The sequence below is a fragment of the Crotalus tigris genome, unplaced genomic scaffold (assembly GCF_016545835.1).
Source record: "Crotalus tigris isolate CLP2741 ecotype Arizona unplaced genomic scaffold, ASM1654583v1 scf7180000021220.622782, whole genome shotgun sequence".
NCBI lineage: Eukaryota > Metazoa > Chordata > Lepidosauria > Squamata > Viperidae > Crotalus > Crotalus tigris.
The window spans coordinates 548,301-571,931 of record NW_024098407.1 but is presented as its reverse complement, the minus strand read 5'-3'; the positions used below and the strand labels follow the sequence as shown (position 1 = coordinate 571,931).

Sequence of the window (23,631 nt, the reverse complement as noted above, 5' to 3'; positions counted from 1 at the left end):
CAATAGATCAGCCCCGCTCGAGGCCGCCGGGAATGCCGGGAGGCGTAGTTCTCTCCGTTCACCCCGGGGAGTGTCTCCCAATATCTCTTCCCTGGAAGCGGCGTCGAAAGCCGCCTCTCCCTCCGGAGCCCGGATCCGCCGGGTCTCGGCACATTCTCCGACAACCCCCGCTCAGGCCTCGCTCCGCGGCCCGCCTCCCCCGCGTCTTTGCAATGGTTCCGATCGAAGGGGAGTGCGGCACTTGCTCGACGCTCCCTGACAACCGCCCGCCCCCCGCCGCCGCCTCTGGAGGGCACGATTGGCCGAGCGGGATCCGAGGGCGGTGATTGGCGGGCGTCGGCGGAAGCGAGCTGGCGGCGAGGCGGGGGCAAGATGGCGGTGGTGGAAGTGGAGGTGTTGGGGGCGCCGCTGGAGCCCGGCGCCGACGAGGTGGGTCGCCGGCGGGGGTCGGTCGGGGAGACGGGAGAGGGGAGAGGAGGAGCGGGAAGAGGGCCGGTCCCCTTTCTCAACAGCCCTGCAGGGCAGGCCTCCCGCCGAGCCCGGCCTCCGGTCAGCTGGCTAGAGCCTCCAGCGCCAGGGACAGTCTACCTGGGAGCCAGCCAACGAGCCGCTCTGAGGGGCTTCCCCCGAAAAAGACCCCGCCAAGCACCCCTGGAAAAGTCCCTTGGGGTCTCTGGAGCCTGTCTCTGATGACTGGTCGCAAGCGGGACTTCGCTGGGCTCTTGTGGCGGGGAGTTCCACGGTCCTGCCAAGGGACGATGCCGCCAAGAGTCTAATACAGCGTCTCTCAAGCTTGACAGCTTGAAGAGGGCTGGATTTCAACTCCCAGCGTTCCCAACAAAGTTGTCCAAATCCTCCCAAGACCTCCTGGGCTCTTGTGGCGGGGAGTTCCGCGGTCCCTGCCAAGAGACGATGCCGCCAAGGGCCTAATGCAGCATCTCTCAAGCTTGACAGCTTGAAGAGGGCTGGACTTCAACTCCCAGCGTTCCCCAGCCAGCAAAGCTGTCCAAATCGGGACTTAGCTGGGCTCTTGTGGCGGGGAGTTCCACAGTCCCTGCCAAGGGACGATGCCGCCAAGAGTCTAATACAGCGTCTCTCAAGCTTGACAGCTTGAAGAAGGCTGGATTTCAACTCCCAGCGTTCCCAACAAAGTTGTCCAAGACCTCCTGGGCTCTTGTGGCGGTGAGTTCCGCGGTCCCTGCCAAGAGATGATGCCGCCAAGGGCCTAATACAGCATCTCTCAAGCTTGACAGCTTGAAGAGGGCTGGACTTCAACTCCCAGCGTTCCCCAGCCAGCAAAGCTGTCCAAATCGGGACTTAGCTGGGCTCTTGTGGCGGGGAGTTCCACCGTCCCTGCCAAAGCGGTCTAATGCAATGTCACGCTTGAGAAAAACCATCCTGCTACGATTCTCACTGCACATTCCCGTCTGTTGGCAGCCCTTCCTTTGCTCCCAGGCGTGAGTTCATTTCCCAGCCTGACCTGGAGCTGCGATTCAGGCAGGGGCTCAACCGGGGAAAGAGGCTCTACCTGCCTGACTTCTCCCTTCCCTTCTTAGGCCGCCCAGAGTCACCTGTCGGGGCAATGGGCAGCCTATAAATTGAATAATAAAGGTAAAGAAATTGAAACTTCGCCCTGGAGCTTCCCGTTGGGTCCCCAAGGCCCATGGAGGGCGACGCTGGTTTAAAAGAAGTGACGGGGATGACGGACATTGAGCGAGTCTTAATATTGTGTGTGTGTGTGTGTGTGTGTGTGTGTTTGTGTGTTTATATCAGCCATGCTGTTTGACTTACGACCACAATTAAGCTCAAACGTTCTATTGCTAAGCGAGTCGGTTAAGCAACCTTTGCCCCCTTTTTAACGGCATTCCTTGCTCCGGTTGTTAAGTGAATCACTGCGGTGGTTAAGTTACCTACACGGTCGTTAAATGGATCTGGCTCCCCCATTGACTTTGCTCGTCGGAAGGTCTTAACTTCGTTGTTACACAACGGCAACAAAGATATTCTGTTCTAAGGTGGGAAAAGGGGATCACGTGACCCTGGGACGCTGCGACCGTCATAAATATGAGTCGGTGGCCCAGCTTCTGAATTTTGATCACGTGGCCGCAGGGAGGCTGCGATGGTCACAAGTGTGAAAAACGGTCCTGCAGTGCCTTTGTAGCTTTGAACGGTCACTTAAATGGACCGTTGTTAGGTGAGGACTATCTGTAATGTATTGCTTGTGTTTATTTCTCACTGTTGTGACTCCAGACAGCTTAGAAAGAAAAACAGAAGGTGAGGCAAAAGCTGTCGCCAAAACGTTAAATCATTTGAAAACATAAAACTGTGAAATAATGAAAACATAACCCGCGGGAGAGTTCTAGGCTATTCTAGAACATTCTATCAGTTGTCTCACCTGTCCCAAGAAGCCAGTCCAGTCCTCCACAACACGGGCAGTCCTCAGCATATGATCACAATGGAGACTAGAATTTCTGTTGCTAAGCGAGACGGTCATTAAGCAGGTCCTGCTTCCTTTGGTTGTCAGAAGCCGGCCTGCAAGATGACCAATGGCTGTCATAAATACACGCCAGTTGCCAGGCGTCCAGATTTTGCCCACATGACTCTACGGATGCCGTGACGGTCGTAAGCATGAGGATCAGTTGTCAGTCACTTTTACAGTGACGTTGTGAGTTTGAACAGTTGCTAAATTAACTATTTTAAGTCGAGGACATCTTGTGGGGTTCTAAGCACAATTAGCTATCCTGATTATATATGTATGTATGTATATGTTTGTTTATTAAGCTTGTAATCTGCCCATCTTGCCTAATCAGGGAGAAGAAGGAAGCGATGGAAGGTGAGGTTAGATGGGTGAAATAATGGGAGCACAGGGGTCCTGCTGTGGGGGGGGGGGCAACTCTGACAACTTTATGACCTGTGAATTTTGGATTTCAACTCCCAGAATTCCTGAGTCAGCCATGATAGCACCTTCCAATAATGTCACAGGGAAGTTTTATTCTCCAAAGCGCCTGAAGGCAGGACAAGAAGTAACAGGTGGAAACTAACCAAGGAGAGAAGCAACCCGGAAACTAAGGAGAAACTTCCTGATAGTGAGAAGAATCAACCAGTGGAACAGCTTGCCACCAGAAGTGGTGAGTGCTCCATCACTGGAGGTTTTTAACAAGAAATTGGACAGCCACCTGTCTGAAATGGTGTATGGTCTTCTGCTGTGAGTAGGGGGTTGGACTAGAAGACCTCTAAGGTCCCTTCCAGCCCTGTGTTCTGGGTTCCAAACACCTGTGGAAACTCTTGGTCTGTTAAGTGGAGAAAATGGTGAAAGCCAGTTATTGTGTGGCAATAATTGTGAGGGTTTTTCCTGGCCCCTCATCCTGCCTCTAGGACAGTGGTTCTCAACCTTTTTAATGCCGAGACCCCCCCCCCAACCGGTCGTAAGTCGAGGACTACTCAACTGGTCGTAAGTCGAGGACTACTCAACTTTTGCAGAATGGGACTTTTGGCGGGCTCAGCAGGGCAGAGACAGCCTGGACAATTCCTATTGGCTTTTGAGAGCCAATAGAATTAGACTCTATTCAAGAGACTCTATTCTATTGGCTTTCAAAAGCCAATAGAATAAAAGGGAGGAGCACAGCTAAGGAAAAGGGGGGAAAAAATGGCGGACTGCGTTGTTTGGCGACCCCCGTGAAATGGTCGTTCGACCCCAAATGGGGTCCTGACCCACAGGTTGAGAACCACTGGTCTAGGAGGAGGAGGAGGAGGAGGAGCTGTTCCACTCCGATCACCAGAACCTCCTCAGCCAGTGGCTGAGGTGTGCTTTACACACCTTTGTAATCTTCTGAAGGGTGACTCACCTGCATTTAGTAGCGCTGCTCTCCTGTTAGAGCAGGGGTTCTCAACCTTGGCAACTTTAAGACTTGTAGACTTCAATTCCCAGAATTCCTCAGCCAGCAAAGCTGGCTGAGGAATTCTGGGAGTTGAAGTCCACAAGTTTTAAAGTTGCCAAGGTTGAGAACCCCTGTTTTAGAGGGGTGCTGGTGAAATCCTCCACCTAGCAATTGCAGTCCCCTCAGAGAGATGCAAAATGATTTCTTTCTAATAGAATTATAGAACAACACCGTTGTGAGAGGGACCTTGGAGGTCCACTAGTCCAACCCCTTGCTCAAGAAGACCCTATATATCATTTCAGACAAGCAGCTGTCCAATCCCTTCTCAAAAACCTCCAGTGACAGCCAGGGATGTTTTCATTCACTGGGTCAACAGCTAAACTAAGAGTGGATCAGCTGATGTGAATAAAACAAAGCTTGATTTGTGACTCCACACCACACCAAAGAGATGCGAAAGCAGGCGGCTCGCTCGTCCTTTTTGTGTTGGCAACAACCTTTGCACTATGCCTCACCAGCTGTTGGGAAGGACTGAGCAAGTGTAGCTGGGGCTTATCTCTTGAGTAGCTAACAGCTGGAGGTCACAGAGGCTTGCGCCAAGGATATTTTTGCAAGGATATTTTTTTTCCAGTTTGAACTGGGGACTCGTTAACAAACGGACTTCCGTGAGGCAGTTGGTGCCCTCTGAACTGGGCGGTTTTCTTCCAGATACTTCACTACTCAGCTAGGTAACATCCTCAGTGCTAGAAGGGAGTGGGGTTGGCAGAGAGAGAAGAAGGAGAGCTGGGGGGGGGTCCTTAATGCTCCCTGCACTTGGTTGTTTTCTTGCAGATGTCTCAAAGCCAACCCAGTGCTAGGCTGCATTAACAGAGGGATAGAATCAAGATCAGGTGAAGTGTTAATACCACTCTACAAGGCCTTGGTAAGGCCACACTTGGAATACGGCATCCAGTTTTGGTCACCGCAATGTCAAAAAGATGTTGAGGCTCTGGAAAGAGTGCAGAGAAGAGCAACAAAGATGATCAGGGGACTGGAGGCTAAAACATATAAGGAACGGCTGCTGGAATTGGGTATGTCTAGTTTAATGAAGAGAAGGACGAGGGGGGACAGGATAGCAGCCTTCCAGTATCTCAGGGGCTGCCCCAAAGAAGAGGGAGTCAAGCTATTCTCCAAAGCGCCTAAAGGCAGGACAAGAAGCAACGGATGGAAACTCATCAAGGAGAGAAGCAACCTAGAACTAAGGAGAAACTTCCTTACAGTGAGAACAATTAACCAGTGGAACCACCTGCCTCCAGAAGCGGTGAATGCTCCAACACTGGAAGTTTTTAAGAAGAGACTGGACAGCCATTTTTCCGAAATGGTATAGGGTTACCTGCCTGAGCAGGGGATTGGACTTGATGACCTCCAAGGTCCCTTCCAACATTATTATTATTATTATTATCATCATCATCATCATAATCATCATTATCATCATCATCATCATCATCATCATCACCCAACTAGGGAACATCCCCCAGCACTGAGGAGGTTACCTAGTTGGGTCATGAAAATTCCATAAGAAAACCACCAAGTTCAGAGAGCACCAAGCACCAGTCTTCGTCGGTCTCCTCCTCCTCCTCCTCTCCACAAACCCCTCTCCCTTCTAGCACTGATGAGGTTATCTAGCTGGGTCATGAAACATCTGCAAGAAAACAGCCCAGCTCCGTGAGAGCAATCACAGAACTCAGTTTGTTACCCCAGTTCGAACTGGGGAAAAAAAGAAGTTATCTCCCACAGTTCCACCACAGACTCCATTCAGCCACCTCATTCTCTGTCGTCCCCTTCTTCTCTTGCCCTCCATCTTTCCCAGCATCTGTCTCTTCTCCAGGGAGTCCTTCCTTCTCATTAGTGGCCAAAGGAGTTGAGTTTCCACTTCAGGATCTGGCCTTCTAAAGAGCAGTCGGGGTTGATCTCCTCTGGGACTGACTGGTTGGATCACCTTGCAGTCCAGGAGACTTGCAGGAGTCTTCTCCAGCACCTTAAATCAAAGGCCTCCATTCTTTGGCGCTCGGCCTTTCTTATGCAATTGTTAGCCTCACAAATTGGGGAGTGTGGAGGAAGCCCTGGCAGGTCCGAGCCTTTGGCTCCCGTAATCTTCAAGGTAGAGAGAGCAGCAGAAACACCTGGGCTGCCCTAACAGGTTTCCCAAAAGGTGTTGTATTAAAAAGGAGTCTATTTATTCCAGAGGTTAACCGTTGGCCCTTCACAATATTAAGATGTGAAACGTCATTCTGTCCATGATCCTGGACATCTGTCTGCTGGCCATCTGCTCTGTGTGTATTAGGATAGTTGTAAACTGCCCTCAGCTACTTGTGGGACAGCGGGCAAGCATCGTTGGCCTTTGAGTGAAACGCTGACCGGTCTTCTGCAGAGGAGAGAGAGAAGGCCTGACCAGGGTCTTGGGGGGGGGGGGCTTAGCGTCTTCCGTCTTCTGACCTGCACTGCGCTTGACGTGCTGTCAAGGGCCAGAAAGAAAAGTCCGGTGGGGCTCAGGACAAGGAGAGCTGGCTGGTGGCTGGTCCCTGCGGAGGCCAGCAATGCCACGTCACAATGCGGGTGGAATGTCTGCGCTCGGGAAGTTCTCGGAGGGATTTGAAGATTGCTCAGCGCTTCACTCAGAGGAGAGCCAAGGCATGTCCTGAGTGGCTGCAATGGCCGCCTTGCAGGTGAGCGGGGGGGGGCGTTCACAGCTATCCTAAGATCCACAGCACCCCCATTAAGCCCCCCCCTCCAGGCATATCTGAGTCTGTGAATATAACCCTGGTTGGTAATTTATTTATTTATTTATTTATTTTCAAATATTTATATGCCGCCCAATCCCAAAGGACTCAGGGCGGCGTACAGAGTTAAAACAATCATAAAACAATAAAATAATGCAGTCATACCGCGAGTCCGATCATATCCCGGCCTCCCCGGGGACATCAGCCCCAGGCCTGCCGGAACAGGAGAGTTTTAACGGCTTTCTTGAAGGCCGGCAGGGTGGGAGTAGTTCGAACCTCGGGGGGAAGTTGATGCCACCACAGAAAAGGCCCTTCCCCGAGGGCCCGCCAGCCGACATTGTCTGGCCGACGGGACCTGAAGGAGGCCCAATCTGTGGGACCTCACCGGTCTCTGGGAACTGCGGCAGTATGCGGTCCTGTAAGTAACCTGGCCCTATGCCATGAAGGGCTTTAAAGGTGATAACCAACACCTTGAATTGCGTCCGGAGACCCACAGGAAGCCAGTGCAGCTCGTGGAGGATAGGTGACACGTGGGCGTCGCACGTTTGTCGCACTTTTCCATTTCTGGATGCTGGTGGAGGCAAAGGGGGTTTGGAGAGCCCCTCTGCTTGAGACTGCGGGACCTTCCCCCTGGGGCCCTCCCTTGTCTGCAGCCCCTCTCTCTTGTTCTCTGCAGGTTGACCTGTCGCACCTGGACCCCGATGAGAGATGGAGGTGAGTGCAAGGCTGCCTGGCGACCTTGAGGGCGCCTCTCTCTGTGGGCAGCTGCCCCCCCCCAGTGGGGAAGCAGGAGGCGAGCGACCTCATCATGCAAGACCCACCTCCAGCCGATAGGTTTACTTACGGGGCTGGGATAGATGGCCTTGTGGGTGCCCCCACCCGGTGCTGGGGCTACTCAGCTTGTTGATTCTTGGGCCTTCCACTCCCTGCTTTTTGGACTCAAGGAAGATGGGCCAATGTCGTTTGCGTCCCAGAGTGTGTGTCTTCCTTCCTTCCTTCCTTCCTTCCTTCCTTCCTTCCTTCCTTCCTTCCTTCCTTCCCTCCCTCCCTCCCTCCCTCCCTCCCTCCCTCCCTCCCTCCCTGGCAGGGAAGGGGTGATACTGGCTTTTCCTGATTGTCTCTTTATTCCTTTAAAACCAGACCCTTTCCCCATGACAGCCATCCTATGCCAAAACCCAGAAAAACTATAACACCCCAATTTTCTGTCCCCCCCCCCAAATGCCAAGCTTTAGCTTCCCGGAAGCCTCCCACCTACCATGATGAAAAAGCACGATGATGCAGAAGAACCCACCATGTCTTCATCAAGACCATTTCCTGCTTATCTGCATCACATTAAACTAGGTCAGGGGTAGGCAACTTCGGCTCTTTTATGACTCCTGGACTTCAACTCCCAGAATTCCTGAGCCAGCATGGGGGAACTTTGGCCCCTTCATGACTCGTGGACTTCAACTCCCAGAATTCCTGAGCCAGCATGGGGGAACTTTGGCCCCTTCGTGACTCGTGGACTTCAATTCCCAGAATTCCTGAGCCAGCAGGGGGAACTATGGCCCCTTCATGACTCGTGGACTTCAACTCCCAGAATTCCTCAGCCAGCATGAGGGAACTATGGCCCCTTCATGACTCGTGGACTTCAACTCCCAGAATTCCTGAGCCAGCATGGGGGAACTATGTCCCCTTCATGACTCGGGGACTCCAACTCCCAGAATTCCTGAGCCAGCCTGGCTCAGCTTGGAAGCCTCTCCCTTTCCCCTCAGCATGGCTGGCTCAGGAATTCTGGGAGTTGAAGTCCACGAGTCATGAAGGGGCCAAGGTGGCCCACCCCTGGCCTAGGTTGAAGACAGGGTGGAGAGCGAGAGCTCCATCAAGCACCCTTGGGCTTCCTCCTATCTGTAAACATGTTTATGATTGTGATCACAAGAACAGATGCACAGAAAAGAAGTTCACACGCCATCACGGAGGCTGTGCAAAATCCCCCAGGAAGCCCCCCCCCCAATGGTTGAGGCTGGGTCTCCCCAGGCCGGCTCTTTCCGTGGTCAGCCCCAGCCCAGGTTGTGCCACGTCTTGGCCTCTTGCCACCGGAGGGGAACCCTCCTTTCATAAGAACAGGACTCTGGGCTTCCCAGAACGTGTGGGTCAAATTAAGCTAGAGGTTTCTCCTGGTGCTCTAGTCTTCAACTCCCAGAATTCCCCAGCCGGTTTGAGAACGTGCAGAGAAGATGGGAAGTCACCCTATCTCGGTCCAAAGCGCCTTAGGAACCAGCTGTCTGTCTGTCTTTCTTTCTTTCCTTCCTTCCTTCCTTCCTTCCTTCCTTCCTTCCTTCCTTCCTTCCTTCCTTCCTTCTTTTTTCTTTGTTTCTTTTTTCTTTCCTTCCTTCCCTCCTTCCTTCTTTTTTTCTTCCTTTTTCCTGCCTTCTTTTTTCTTCCTTCCTTCCTTCCTTTTTTCTTTCTTTGTTTCTTTTTTCTTTCCTTCCTTCCCTCCTTCCTTCTTTTTTTCTTCCTTCTTTCCTGTCTTCTTTTTTTCTTCTTTCCTTCCTTCCTTCCTTCCTTCCTTCCTTCTTTTTTCTTTCTTTGTTTCTTTTTTCTTTCCTTCCTTTTTTCTTCCTTCCTTCCTTCCTTCTTTCCTGCCTGCTTTCTTTCTTTCTTTCTTTCTTTCTTTCTTTCTTTCTTTCTTTCTTTTTCTTTCTCTTTCTCTTTTCCTTCTTTTCCTTTTCTTTCCTCTTTCTTTCATCCTTTCTCTCTTTCTCTTTCTCTTTCTGTCTCTCTCTTTCTCCTCTCTCTCTCTCTTTATCTCTCTCTCTCAGTCGTCCTTCTTCCTCAGAGAGGGACTCTGGGTGGTGGGCAATGTAATCAACATCTCAAACAGTCTATCTGAACAGTTGCCAGGGGCTGTTGTGCAAGAGGCTGACCTGCCCGGCTCTCCTTTCAGGATCGAGCACGCCCGGATGCACGCCAAGCACCGGGGCCACGAGGCCATGCACGCCGAGATGGTCCTCATCTTGATTGCCACATTGGTCGTCGCCCAGCTGCTCCTGGTACAGTGGAAACAGAGGCACCCTCGCTCCTACAACGTAAGGCAGCTCCTCAGCCTTCCCATCAAGGAGAATCTCTGTGGCTCAGGGGCCTGGGGGTTTCCTTGCAGACGTTTCATGACCCAACTAGGGAACCTCATCAGCGTTAAAGGGGAGGAGGAGGAAGGAAGGAAGGAAGGAAGGAAGGAAGGAAGGAAGGAAGGAAGGAAGGAAGGAAGGAAGGAAGGAAGGAAGGAAGGAAGGAAGGAAGGTGGGGCTCTTGGTGCTCTCTGAGCTGGGTGGTTTTCTTGCAGACATTTCATGACCCAACTAGGTAACATCATCAGTGTTAGAAGGGTGGAGGAGGAGGAGAAGGAAGGAAGGAAGGAAGGAAGGAAGGAAGGAAGGAAGGAAGGAAGGAAGGAAGGAAGGAAGGAAGGAAGGACGAACTGTGGGGTCCTTCTTGCAGACATTTCATGACCCAACTAGGGAACATCATCAGTGCTAGAAGAGAGGAGGAGAAGGAGAAGGAAGGAAGGACAGACTGTGGGGTCCTTCGTGCTCTCTGAGCTGGGTGGTTTTCTTGCAGATGTTTCATGACCCAACTAGGGAACAACATCAGTGCTAAATGGGAGGGGGAGTGTCTCTGCAAGCAAGCTATCTGGATATAAACAGAGTGCAAACCCTACTTCATTCTAGCGCTGATAACGTTCCCTAGGTGGGTCATGAAACGTCTGCAAGAAAACAACTCAGCTCCGAGAGCACCCAGGACCCCACAGTCCTAATCTCCTCCTCCTCCTCCTCACGTCTACAAGGAAACCACCAAAGTCAGAGACCCCCGGGGACCCCACAGAGGGCCCTCTGCCAATAATGCTTTCATTTGGATCCTTGCTGAATCAACCTTGGCCTAAACAATATGTGGCCCATCCAGTCTGAAAAGTAGTCTGATGCTGGGCCACAATGCTTTGCCCACTGCTTGGGAAGGGTTAATTTCCAGATCCTTTACTAGAATTCCTTAGGGCAGGAGTAGGCAACCTTGGCTCTTTTATGACTCATGGACTTCAACTCCCAGAATTCCTGAGCCAGCATGGGGGAACTATGGCCCCCTCATGACTCCTGGACTTCAACTCCCAGAATTCCTCATCCAGCATGGGGGAACTATGGCCCCTTCATGACTGGTGGACTTCAACTCCCAGAATTCCTGAGCCAGCATGGGGGAACTATGGCCCCTTCATGACTCCTGGACTTCAACTCCCAGAATTCCTCAGCCATCATGGGGGAACTATGGCCCCTTCATGACTCGGGGACTCCAACTCCCAGAATTCCTGACCAGCCTGGCTCAGCTTGGCAACCTCTCCCTTTCCCCTCAGCATGGCTGGCTCAGGAATTATGGGAGTTGAAGTCCACCAGTCATAAAAGAGCCACGGTTGCCTACCCCTGCCTTAGGGATTGTCTGAACCGTCTAGGAAATCGTGCAAAGGGGGATTCCCATCGAGAGGCAGCTCTCCAGGGGGATTTTGGGCTGCCCCCTCCCAAGCCCCCTCCCCTCTCGTTGCAGATGGTGACCCTCTTCCAGATGTGGGTCGTCCCCCTCTACTTCACCGTGAAGCTGCACTGGTGGCGGTTCCTGGGCATCTGGGTCGTCTTTTCGGCCATCACGGCTTTCGTCACCTTCCGGGCCACTCGGAAGCCCCTCGTCCAGACCACCCCCAGGTGAGCCAGCGGGGCCTGTGGAGGGAGGCCGCTCGTCTCCTGCAGGGGGCGCTTTCCTCCTTGGAGGCTGGTGAGGCCGGTGTCCTCTCCCGACAGGGCCGGTTACGTCCGACCCTTCCCCTTTGGGCCTGGCCTCAGTTGGTGTTTTAAAATCGCCCTCCTTTGCTCGCTGCCCAAGCAGAGTCGGCACAAAGCAACTGAACGTTTGACGTGCTAATCCAGTGGTTCTCAACCTTTTTAATGCCGCAACCCCCAACTGGTCGTAGGTCGAGGACTACTCAACCGGTCGTAAGTCAAGGACTACTCAACTGGTGCAGCCCCGTTTGCAGAATGGGACTTTTGGTGGGCTCAGCAGGGCAGAGACAGCCTGGACAATTCCTATTGGCTTTTGAAAGCCAATAGAATTAGACTCTATTCAAGAGAGTCTCTTCTATTGGCTTTCAAAAGCCCATAGAATAAAAGGGAGGAGCACAGCTAAGGAAAAGGGGAAAAGAAAATGGCGGACTGCGTTGTTTGGCGACCCCCGTGAAATGGTCGTTCGACCCCAAATGGGGTCCCGACCCACAGGTTGAGAACCACTGTGCTAATGGAATGCAGGCCGTCCTCGGCTTATGACCAAGATTTTCCGTTGTGATTCAGGACAGTTAAGAGAAGTTTGCCCCGTTTTACAAAACTTTCCTTGCCACAGTTGTTAAATGAGTCACTGCAGTTGATAAGTTAGTAACTCGGTTGTTAAGTGAATCCGTTCCCCCCCCCCCCATTGGTTTTGCTCGTCAGAAAGTCACAAAAAGGGGATCGTGTGACCCGGGGACGCTAAGTGTGAACCCCTTGCCGAGCGCCTGAATTTTGATCCCGTGATCCTGAGGATGCTTCAAGGGTCATAACTGGAAAATGGTCATAAGACCCTTTTCAGTGCCGTCGTAACTTAGAACGGTCACTAAACGAACTGTAAATCGAGAACTACCTTGCCTGAAGGCAGGAGAAGAAGCAACGGATGGAAACTAATCAAGGAGAGAAGCAACCTGGAACCAAGGAGGCATTTCTGTCTTGTTTACCGACGGAAAATCGGGTCCCCGTTGTGTTCCCAGTTTGACAAGCTCTCCAGTCAGTGAAACCCACATATTTGTTTGTCTATTTCAGGGGTAGGCAACCTGGGCTCTTTTATGACTGGTGGACTTCAACTCCCAGAATTCCTGAGCCAACATGGGGCAACTATGGCCCCCTCATGTCTTGTGGACTTCAACTCCCAGAATTCCTGAGCCAGCCTGGCTCAGCTTGGAAACCTCTCCCTTTCCCCTCAGCATGGCTGGCTGAGGAATTCTGGGAGTTGAAGTCAGCGAGTCATGAGGGGGCCATAGTTCCCCCATGCTGGCTCAGGAATTCTGGGAGTTGAAGTCCACAAGTCATGAAGGGCCCATAGTTCCCCCATGCTGGCTTAGGAATTCTGGGAGTTGAAGTCAGCGAGTCATGAGGGGGCCATAGTTCCCCCATGCTGGCTCAGGAATTCTGGGAGTTGAAGTCCACGAGTCATAAAAGAGCCACGGTTGCCTACCCCTGGTCTATTTCATCGGATTTGGAGACTAAGATCCTGAGCTTCACATTGGGGATTAGAGTTGATTTTTAATGCCATTCTGTAACTTCAACGTTTACTGAAAAAGGGGCAGTTTTCCTTGGAATGTTTGTCTGTTTTTTAGCTGGCAAGTGGCAAACAGTGCGGGTTCCTTTCCACGGGATGTTTATATAGCTGTTTTGGGATACATTTGATTTTCAGAAGATGCCCTGGCTTTCTTTTAAAGGGGAAAGCTTTAGCCAGCGTTGAAATAACAAGGCCATTTTTAGGTAAGATAAGATAACCTTTAATGCCATTTTTTTTACTGTGGGCCCAACGGCACACATCAAAAATGAAATTGAGTTGTCCGCTTTCAAAGTGAAACACATATGTGACACACACCTAAACATACTATGAACAACATATGTATAGACCCACACCCCTCCATATACGTAGCAAATAAATATTAAATGCCGTCCATCACGGAAGGAGGAAGCTTGAGAGTTCACAAGGTTCATGCTGTGTGGAATGAAACTCTGGCTGTAGAACTTCAGAAGCAGAAACCGCGTCCTGATTGCATCCTCTGTGTCTCTGTTTTCTTTCCTGGAACTAGGCTGGTGTACAAGTGGTTTCTCCTAATATACAAAATCAGCTACGCCACAGGCATCGTGGGCTACATGGCTGTCATGTTCACACTCTTCGGACTTAACTTATTATTCAGGTGAGAAAAATCTCTCTCTCTCTCTCTCTCCTCTCTTTCTCTCTTTCTCTTCTCTCTCTCCTCTCTCTCTTCTGTCTTCTCTCTCTTTCTCTTCTCTCTCTCCTCTCTTCTCTCCCTCTCTCCTCTCTTCTATCTTCTCTCTCTCCTCTCTCTCTCTTCTGTCTTCTCTCTCTCCTCTCCCTTCTCCTCTTTCTTTTCTCTCTTCTCTCTCTCTTCTCTCCCTCTTCTCTCTCTCTCTTTCTCTTATCTCTCTCTCTCTTCTGTCTTCTCTCTCTTCTCTTCTCTCCTCTCTTCTCTCCCTCTCTTCTCTCTCTCTTCTGTCTTCTCTTTCTCCTCTCCTCTCTCCCTCTCTCTCTCCTCTCTTTCTCTCTTTTTCTTTTCTCTCTTCTCTCTCTCTCTTCTCTCTCTCTCTTCTGTCTTCTCTCTCTCCTCTCTCCTCTCTCTTCTGTCTTCTCTCTCTTTCTCTTCTTTCTCTCCTCTCTCTTCTCTCCTCTCTCTTCTCTCTCTCTTTTTCTCTTATCTCTCTCCTCTCTCTCTTCTGTCTTCTCTCTCTCCTCTCTTTCTCTTCTCTCTCTCCTCTTTTCCTTCTCTCCTCTCTTCTGTCTTCTCTCTCTTTCTCCTCTCCTCTTTCTCTTCTCTCTCTCCTCTCTTCTCTCCCTCTCTCCTCTCTTCTATCTTCTCTCTCTCCTCTCTCCTCTTCTCTCTTTCTCTCTCTCTCTCCTCTCTCTCTTCTGTTTTCTCTCTCTCTTTCTCCTCTCTCTCTCCTCTTCTGTCTCTTCTCTCCCTCTCTCCTCTCTCTCTTCTCTCTCTCCTCTCCTCTCTTCTCTCCCTACTCTCCTCTTTCTTTTCTCTCTTCTCTCTCCTCTTCTCTCTCTCTCTCTCTCTCTCTCTCTCTCTCTCTCTCTCTCACACACACACACACACACACACACACCAGACTTCAAATGTAAAAACAGTGGGGTCCTTGGTGCTCTCCGAAAACCTTGGTGGTTTTCTTGCAGACATTTCATGACCAAACTAGATACCATCATCAGTGCTAGGAGGGGGGGGAGGAGGAGAAGTCTGGAGTCCTGGGTGCTCTCTCAGCTTGATGGTTTTCTTCCTAGATGTCTCATTTCCAAACTAGGTAAAACCATCAGTGCTGGCACTAATTTAATAATTATAATTTGCACCACGAAGAGTAGGGGGCTGTCTAGAAGACCCCTGACCCTCATCAGCAAACAGCCCCAAAGGACGGCTCAGGGAAGGCAGAGATCCTTGTCGCCAACTAGCTGGAACGCCAGGCAGGGCTTCAAGGGGTCCTGGGTTCGAAGCTTCCGCATCCCTAACCCTTGAAAGCTGCATAAAGGGTTCCAAAGTCTCTTCACCCCCCCCATCCCCGGCAGAATTAAACCAGAAGACGGCATGGATTTTGGGATCTCCCTCCTGTTCTACGGCCTCTACTACGGAGTCCTGGAACGCGACTTTGCGGAAATGTGTGCGGATTACATGGCCTCCACCATCGGGGTAAGAGCCTCAAGGGGGGGTGTCTGGGCTGGGGTGCAGCTCCTTCGAGGAAGAGGGAGCGCTGGGGAGGGGGCTTGGCCTTCCCTGCCCCTCAGGACCCTCCCTTCCCTTTGCTGCGCCTGCCTTTCCCCCCAGCCAAGCTCCCCTCCTCCGCCTCGGGCCTTTGGCCCCGCCCTGCCCTCCCCTCCAGATGGGCTTGGCCTGGGACCCTCCGCCAGCTGCTTCCTGGAGGGTGAGCCCTCTTGGGGTCAGGAGGGCAAATGACTTCCTTCGACCCCCTTCTAAGGCAGCGGCCTCTCAAGCTTGGCCTCTTTAGGACGGTGGACTTCAACTCCCAGAATTCCCCAGCCAGCTATGAGGAAGAAGGAATGAAGGAAGAAGAGAAGAAAGACAGGGAGGGAGGAGAGGAAGGTGGAAGGGGGGAGCGATGGAAGAGGGGAGGGAGGGGGAAGGAAGGAAGGAAGGAAGGAAGGAAAAGCATGAGAAAGTAACGAAAAATGGAAGCAAGGAAGAAGAGAAGAAAGGGAGGAGAGGAAGGAAGGAAGGAAGGTGAAATGGGAGGGAGAGAAGGAAGGAAGGAAGGAAAGTATGAGAAGGTAGCAATAAATGGGAGCAAGGAAGAAGAGAAGAAAGACGGAGGGAGGGAGGAGAGGAAGGAAGGTGAAGGAGGGATGGAAAGAAGGAAGGGGGGAATGAAGAAAGGAAGGAAAAATGTATGAGGAAGTAATGACAAATGGAAGCAAGGAAGAAGAGAGGAAAGGGAAGGAAGGAACAGAAAGAAGAAGGAAAGGATAGGACGGGAAGGGAAGGAAGAGTTCCGCTGACTGGGGCATTCTGGGAGTTGAAGTCCACCTCTGGCCAAGCTGGAGAAACGGAGGCGCGCAGAGGGACTTTGGCCACTAGCTGGCGCTGTGGCTCTTTCCTACCGGGTGGGGCAAAGCCTGTCCCGGAGATTTGGGGGCGGGGCTTGCAGGGGCCGGGCACCCTCTCTGCCCATCGCCTTGGAGGGGCTTTCACAGCTGTGGCTTATGGGGCCCACAGTCCCTCCTTTGTATTGGGGTGCTTCCCCGGAAGGGGGGGGGGTCCTGGCTGCCCCAGGGCCTCTTGCAAATCACCCCCTCCCTCCCTCCCCGCCGGGGCAGTTCTACAGCGCCTCCGGCATGCCCACCAAGCACCTGTCGGACAGCGTGTGCGCCGTCTGCGGGCAGCCGATCTTCGTGGACGTGAGCGAGGAGGGGATCATTGAGAACACCTACCGGCTCTCCTGCAACCACGTGTATCCTTGCTTCCTGGGGGGGGGGGAACGGGGGGAGCAGCTGTCGGGGGCTGCGGTTGTGTTTGCCCACACATCTCCCCGTGCACGCGCACACACCACCCACGGACCGCTTGCCTGTCACAGGAAGAGAGTCCTGTCCGCACTCTGGACCACAGGCGGTCCTCCTTTAGGTCACTAAAGTGTCCTGGGGCCATTTTCCACACTTACGACCATCGCAGTCCTTGACTTAACGACGGTTCGTTTAGTGACCATTCGGAGTTACAGCAGGCACTGAAAAAAGTAACAATAATAATTATTAATAATAATATAAAGTTGGAAGGGACCTTGGAGGTCATCTAGTCCAAACCCCTGCTCAGGCAGGAAACCCTATGCCATTTTGGACAAGTGCCTTAGGACTGTTTATCCCAGTGTCCCCCTGGTCACATGATCAAAACGGAGGCACTCGTGCCAACTGACTCATGGTTATGACGGTCGCAGCGTCCCTGGGGGGGATCACACAGTCCACTTTTGCGACCTGCTGACATGCAAAGTCCACGGGGGAAGCCGGATTCACTTGTGTGTGTGTGTGTGTGTGTGTGTGACTAATTTAACAACCACCCTGGACCACTGAGCCTGCAGCCCCCGGGCCGAGCTTCTGCCCATGGCTTGGGGCTGAGCATGACCACCAGCAGGCCATGCCAGGAAGACCCCTGTCCCTCTGTGTGTGTGTGTGTGTGTGTGTGTGTGCACGATCTCCCCTCTGCCCCCGTGGCGTAACACACACGTGTGCAGAGGCTCAGCGCTTCCCTGGCTGGGTCTTCTGGGAAGCCTTCACGCGCTCGGTCCCCTGGAGAGCCTTAAGGGGAAGCCACGGGACCATGACTCAGCCCCCTCCCGCAGGGGATTCCTCTGACTTGGGGGCAGGGGGGGACTCCTCTTTGTGTGTGTGTGTGTGTGTGTGTGTGTCAAAGGCGAGGTGACTCACCCACCCCACCCCGGAGGGGAACCCCAGGCAGAAGAAAACAAGAAGCAACGGATGGAAACTAACCAAAGAGAAAAGCAACCTAGAACGAAGGAGAAACTTCCTGACTGCTAGAACAATTAACCAGTGGAACTACCTGCCTCCAGAAGCAGTGAATGCTCCAACACTGGAAGTTTTTAAGAAGAGACTGGACAGCCATTTGTCTGAAATGCTATAGGGTTTCCTGCCGGAGCAGCGGGTTGGACTAGATGACCTCCAAGGTCCCTTCCAAGTTTATTATTATCATTATTATTATAAAACAGCAAGGGCGGGTTGTCCCCTATTTAACGGCCGCAATCGGGCCCAGAATCTCCACTGCTAAGCGAGGCAGTCGTTCAGTGAGTTTTGCCCCACTTTACGACTTTCTGGCTGCCGCTGTTAACGAATCATGGCAGTTGTTAGTACAGGTAGGACTCAAGTGATGTCAACAGTGGAGCCCAACATGTATATTGCTAAGTGAAACATTTGTTCAACGAGTTTTGCCCCACCGTTGTTAAGTGAGTCGCTGCAGTTCCTAAGTGAGTCACCCGGTTGTTAAGTGAATCCGGCTTCCCCCGTTGACTTTGCTGGGGGAGGCTGCGACCGTCATAAATACGAGTCAGTTGCCAAGCGTCCGAATTTGGGTCAGGTGACCACAGGGAGGCTGCAACAGTCGTGTGAAAAACGGTCCCAAGTCACCTTTTTTCAGTGCTGTCATAACTTGGAACGGTCACTAAAAGAAATGTTATAAGTCGAGGACTCCCTGCAGTGCTCCTGTCCCTACTCTGGGCCAGGCCTTTGAAAACAGGGGCTGGCACTCCCCAGTTTGGGCTCTCCACCTGGGCCGACCTGTAGCACCCAGAGGGCTGGAGAGGATGGGAGTTGTAGTCCCCAGCCTGACCTGTGAGGGGCGCAGTGAAGCGATGGGAAGCCCCCCCCCGTGCCCTTTGGGGCCAGGGCAGCACAGCCGCACAGCAGGCGCATGGGATTGTGGCCTGGGGGCAGGGAAGGGAAGGCACAGCCCGGATTCCTTGGAAGCCTCCGGAGCAGTGGTTCTCAGCCTGTGGGTCGGGACCCCATTTGGGGTCGAACGACCATTTCACGGGGGTCGCCAAACAATGCAGTCCGCCATTTTTCCCCCTTTTCCTTAGCTGTGCTCCTCCCTTTTCTTCTATTGGCTTTTGAAAGCCAATAGAAGAGACTCTCTTGAATAGAGTCTCATTCTATTGGCTTTCCAAAGCCAGTAGGAATTGTCCAGGCTGTCTCTGCCCTGCTGAGCCCGCCAAAAGTCCCCTTCTGCAAATGGTGCTGCACCAGTTGAGTAGTCCTCGACTTACGACCGGTTGAGTAGTCCTCGACTTACGACTGGTTGGGGGTCGGGCATTAAAAAGGCTGAGAACCACTGCTCTGGAGGAACAGCCCGGAGAAGAAGGGCAGGGCCTGTCCTCCCACTCCAGGCCGCCTGGCGTGACCCCCAGTGTCCTTTGCCCTCACACACCCCTGCTTTGTCATGCCTGGATGCACAGACTGTGAGTCGCATGCCTGTGGCAGAGCAGTCACCTCCCAGGGGGATGTGGGAGCCAGCACAGCTCACTTCCAGTGTGCCTCTTCGCCCTCCTCCTCCTCCTCCTCCTCCTGGATCAAATCTAAAAAGACACCCAGGAGATCCTGAGCTGGAGGACGGTGTTTGGGTTTGGCTAAAATTGGTCATCCCAATTAGGATGCCTCCCCAGAGAGTAGTGGGGAGAATTGGATGTGGCTGAAGCCTCCGTTCACTGCATTGTTAACCAGGGGGGTCCCTGGTGCTCTCTGAGCTGGGTGGTTTTCTTGCAGACGTTTCATGACCCAACTAGGGAACATCATCAGTGCTAGAAGGGAGGAGGAGGAGGGAGGAAGGAAGGAAGGAAGGAAGGAAGGAAGGAAGGAAGGAAGGAAGGAAGGAAGGAAGGAAGGAAGGAAGGAAGGAAGGAAGGAAGGAAGGAAGGAAGGAAGGACTGGGGGGGGGTCCTTGGTGCTCTCTGAGTTTGGTGGTTTTCTTGCAGACGTTTCACAACCCAACTAGGGAACATCATCATTCCTTGGTGCTCTCTGAGCTTGTTTTTCTTCCAGACGTTTCATGGCCCAACTAGGGAACATTATCAGTGCTAGAAGGGAGGGGGAGGGAGGGAGGGAGGGAGGAAGGAAGGAGGAGAAGAACTGTGGGGTTCTTGGTGCTCTCTGAGCTGGGCGGTTTTCTTGCAAACGTTTCATGACCCAACTAGGGAACATCATCAGTGCTAGAAGGAGGGAAGGAAGGGAGGAAGGAAGGAAAGAAAGAAGGAGGAGGAGAACTATGGGGTCCTTGGTGCTCTCTGAGCTGGGTGGTTTTCTTGCAGACGTTTCATGACCCAACTAGGTCATGACCCAACTAGGTAACTAAAGGGGGGGGATGATGACAATGACAACAAGTGTGGGGTCCTGGGTGCTCTCTGAGCTGGAGGGTTTTCTTGCAGACGTTTCGGGACCCAGCTAGGAAATGTCGTCAGTGCTAACGCTAAGGACGATAGCCCTGATGATGTTCCCTACTTGCGTCATGAAACATCTGCAAGAAAACAGCCCGGCTCAGGGACCCCCACAGCTCAGTCCTGAGCTGCAGCGTTCTTTTCCATCAACCTCCGGGCTCTGCCTGCCTCACCTGCTCCTTGACTGGCTGCCCTCCAGCTTTCACGAGTTCTGCATCCGGGGCTGGTGCATCGTGGGGAAGAAACAGACCTGTCCATACTGCAAGGAGAAGGTGGACCTCAAGCGGATGTTCAGCAATCCGTATCCTTCATCGCTCGCCGTTATAACAGCCCCCCCCCCGAGGGCTGGACTAGATGCTTTCCGTGTCCCCCTTGATCCTTATTTTTTCTCGTGTGTTGGCTTTGGGGGGCTGGCGGCTTGGTAGGCACTGAACGCATCTCCATGCAAACGGCTTCCATGCAGGGCTGAGCCTGAGCACGCTCACGTCGTCTCACGGCCTTCCTGGGTCTGCAGTCCCTTTTCTCACCCGGGGTGGACAAATGACCAAAGCTGAAGGTTAATTGCTCTGGTGGGACCTTGAGTCCTAGAGCCATGTGAGGGCATGCTGGGCTGTTGACTCCACCCTAGCCTTGTGGCTTCCCTTAACTGAGACCTGGGTGTTTTACACACACCCCTCCCATCCCTGGGCCACATCTGGCCCCTTGGCTATCCCTGCCCACCCTACGTAGATTGCTTTTATTTTGAAACCCACGGCTATTTTTTTTTCCAGTTTACACACGTGCCCATCACGTTCATAGTCCTGTTGACTCAGCCCTCCACAACAGTCCCAGTTCCTCACGTGGAAAAATGAATTGCTTGCCCCACTTTTAGAGAGGCGTCAACCGGCTTAAAAGGTGCCAGAGAAAGTCTACGTTCTGACGGTTCGAGTCCCAGCAAGGCATGGCAGGGTGAGCTCCTGTGACTTGCCTCAGCTCCTACCAACCGAGGAGAAGTTGAGTGCAAGTAGATGAATAGGTACCACTTTGGTGGGGAGGTAACAGCATTCCACGCGCCTTTGGCGTACAGCCATCTTGGCCCCGTGACCGTGGAAAATGTCTTCAGGCAGCCTAGCTCCCTCGGCCAAGAAACAGACATGAGTTGGACACAACGAGACAGGGCAACCATTACCCTCATTAAGAGGGGCGCGATGGCTCAGTGGTCAAAGACCCTGAGGTTGTCCGCTGTAAAGTCAACAGCCCAGGTTCAAGACCCGAGCGGTGTGTGATGGGGTGAGCTCCCGTGCTCCCCCAGCTCCTGCCAAATCAGCAGTTCGAAAGCATCTTACATGCAAGTAGATAAATAGGTAGCACTTTGGTGGGAAGGTAACTGGGCTCTGTGACGTCACGCTGGCCACATGAAATGTCTTTGGACAGCGCTGGCTCAACAACCTTGAAACGAGCCACCCTTAAAGTCGGCTACGAGTGACCGCGGAAAACCCGTGGGGACTCCTCGACGCTTTATCCTTACATGGCCTTAACTCCGGCTCGCAGCTGGGAGAGGCCGCACGTGATGTACGGACAGCTGCTGGACTGGCTGCGCTACCTGGTGGCCTGGCAGCCGGTCATCATCGGACTAGTGCAAGGGATTAACTATATCCTGGGCCTGGAATAACACCCCCCCCCCCGGTTCTTGCCCCAGAGCCAAAGCGCCCCAGGGGAGCCCCATGGCCATGGACGCTGCTGGAGCCCCAGGAGAAGCGGTCTCCATCACTGACCTCTCAGGACCCCGGCCTCGGCCCCCGGGCGGCGCGCCACGACCCCAGAGGGACGGACGGATGGACGCTGCGCATAAGAAGCACCGCCGAGGCCGGCTTCTGCTGCTTGTAGGCTGGAAAGAAAGAATGTTTTTTCTTTTTTTTTTTTAGCAAGAAAGAATTATTTTAACAAGCCTATCGAAACATCTTTTTATTCCTGGATGTTTCCCCTCCGTTGGCCCTCTGGAATTGTGCCTCTGTGCCAGGCCTGGTGGCACCACCGGCCCCTTCCTCGGCCGCTTCCGGCTGGCCGGCTGGCTCAGGACACCCCTTCCCCCAGTGGGATGGAGGCCAACCAAGCTGGACAGCCAGCGTGGGGCGGAGAGTCCCCTGCCCTGTCTCGCGTTCCCCAGCCCCATCGTCCCCAGCCTCTGATGCCAACCCAGAGGGCTCCTGCCTGCTCTCTGGCGTTCCCCCGTTTCTCCTGCCCTCCTTGGGCCTTCAGGAGGGGCCCCATCCTGATTTTTTTTGGGGGGAGGGGCTCCTCGGCCTTCCGCCCTCTCCTCTTGAAAGGTCTCTTGGGAATGGGTCCCAGTCAAACCCGAGACTTTTCCTGCCTGCTCGTTGGACCAGTCAAGCTTTGGAAGCAGCAGCTGAAAAAACCTGGGCAGCTAAACAAGCCGACCTGCCAGATGGAGGGTCTCTGGGGGGGGGGGCACCAGCTCCTCCACTTCGCTTGGAAGGAAGCAAGGCCGTGCCGTGCTCGCCCCAACGTCGCTGAGGGGTCCTGCTCAATCTGAGAATCGCTGGGTGGCCTCCCATCCCCGCCCCTGCCTGGTTATTTTCAGGGCTTGGCGGTGCAGCGTTTGTTTTCATGAACAGCAGTGTTAAGGTAAAGCCGGGGGTTGCTTTGGCGCATTTTTAACCCCAGGAGATGGGTGGGCGCGGTGGCGGGTGGCCCTTGACCCACGGAGAGAGCAAGAGGCTCCCATCGCCTGGGACCCCTCGCACCTGGGTCTGTATCGGGAGGGTGGGCCTTGTGTGGAGCTGGCTTCCCTGCACCCCACAACATGAGGGGAGACGAAGGATGCCGAGCGGGCAGGCCCCCTCCTACAGGGAGGCTCCCGGACCCCTTGCCAGGGGAAGACCTCACTGAGGACAGGCTCCGGGATCTCAAAGGCGATCCAGAAGTGGTTCCCCACCTAGGCAGCTGCCTCCACCCAGGGAACGGGAGGGGGGCTTCTGCTGCGGGGTCCATCTCTGGCTCACCACCCACAGGGCAAGTTCAGAGCTGGGTCTCTGCCACATTGGGGGTCTCGCCTTCCCGGGCATCATCCTGTAGTAGGGGGTGCTTTGCAGCGGGTCACAGCCTCTCCCTGATCCCAAATAAAAGGAGGAAGGGTGCCCCCCCCCGGATCACTGGGAGGAAGGTGGGACGGTTGGGGTCTGCTTCCTAGCCATGGTTGGCCTCCCTCCAGATGTGTACACCTGTACAACGCGCACACACTCAGGTGTCTGTTGCAACATCAACAACAGCCTGGGCCACTTGTGCGGCCTACTGCCAACGGGGGATCGCTCCTGTGGCCAAATCCTTAAAAACTCAGAGCGCACGGATGGATTTTTTCTCTCTCTCTCCCCCCCCCCTTTGAAATAATGTGTAATAAATTCTGCTAAATTGCTGCTCCTGTGGTTTTTGCAAGTTGTTGCTTTGGAAAATGTTGTTTTTATTTACTTGGTGTCTCTAGCCACCCAACTCAACTCAAGGGTTACGAAAACCCGAAGGAGAAAAAGAGGTGAGGGAATTTGTCCTCGGGGGTGGGGGCAGAAATGCGGAGATCCATCCGGGAGGATTTACAGAAGACCTTTGCAGTGGATTTCAGAAACGTTTGGGGTTTTTTTATAGGCCTCGGTTGAAGAGGATATGGGGGTTTTGGACTGGAATTAATAATAATAATGTTGGAAGGGACCTTGGAGGTCATCTAGTCCAACCCCCTGCTCAGGCAGGAAACTCTAC

At 53.2% G+C, this 23,631-nt stretch overlaps 1 protein-coding gene across 2 annotated transcripts; it reads left to right on the top strand.

Annotated features, from left to right (window-relative positions):
- The first annotated feature begins 345 nt into the window (after nt 1-345).
- RNF121 (ring finger protein 121) lies at nt 346-23,297 on the top strand. Of its 2 annotated transcripts, none has more exons than XM_039369755.1 (9): nt 346-429; nt 7,308-7,345; nt 9,558-9,699; nt 11,198-11,352; nt 13,515-13,622; nt 15,008-15,128; nt 16,271-16,404; nt 20,084-20,185; nt 21,415-23,297. In XM_039369755.1, the coding sequence occupies exons 1-9, from the start codon at nt 373-375 to the stop codon at nt 21,533-21,535; spliced, it is 978 nt and encodes a 325-aa protein (XP_039225689.1). In that variant the 5' UTR covers nt 346-372; the 3' UTR covers nt 21,536-23,297. The 2 variants fall into 2 exon arrangements, with proteins under 2 accessions (XP_039225689.1, XP_039225690.1); XM_039369756.1 differs by lacking the exon at nt 346-429 and adding an exon at nt 466-3,125.
- The last annotated feature ends 334 nt before the right edge of the window (nt 23,298-23,631 follow it).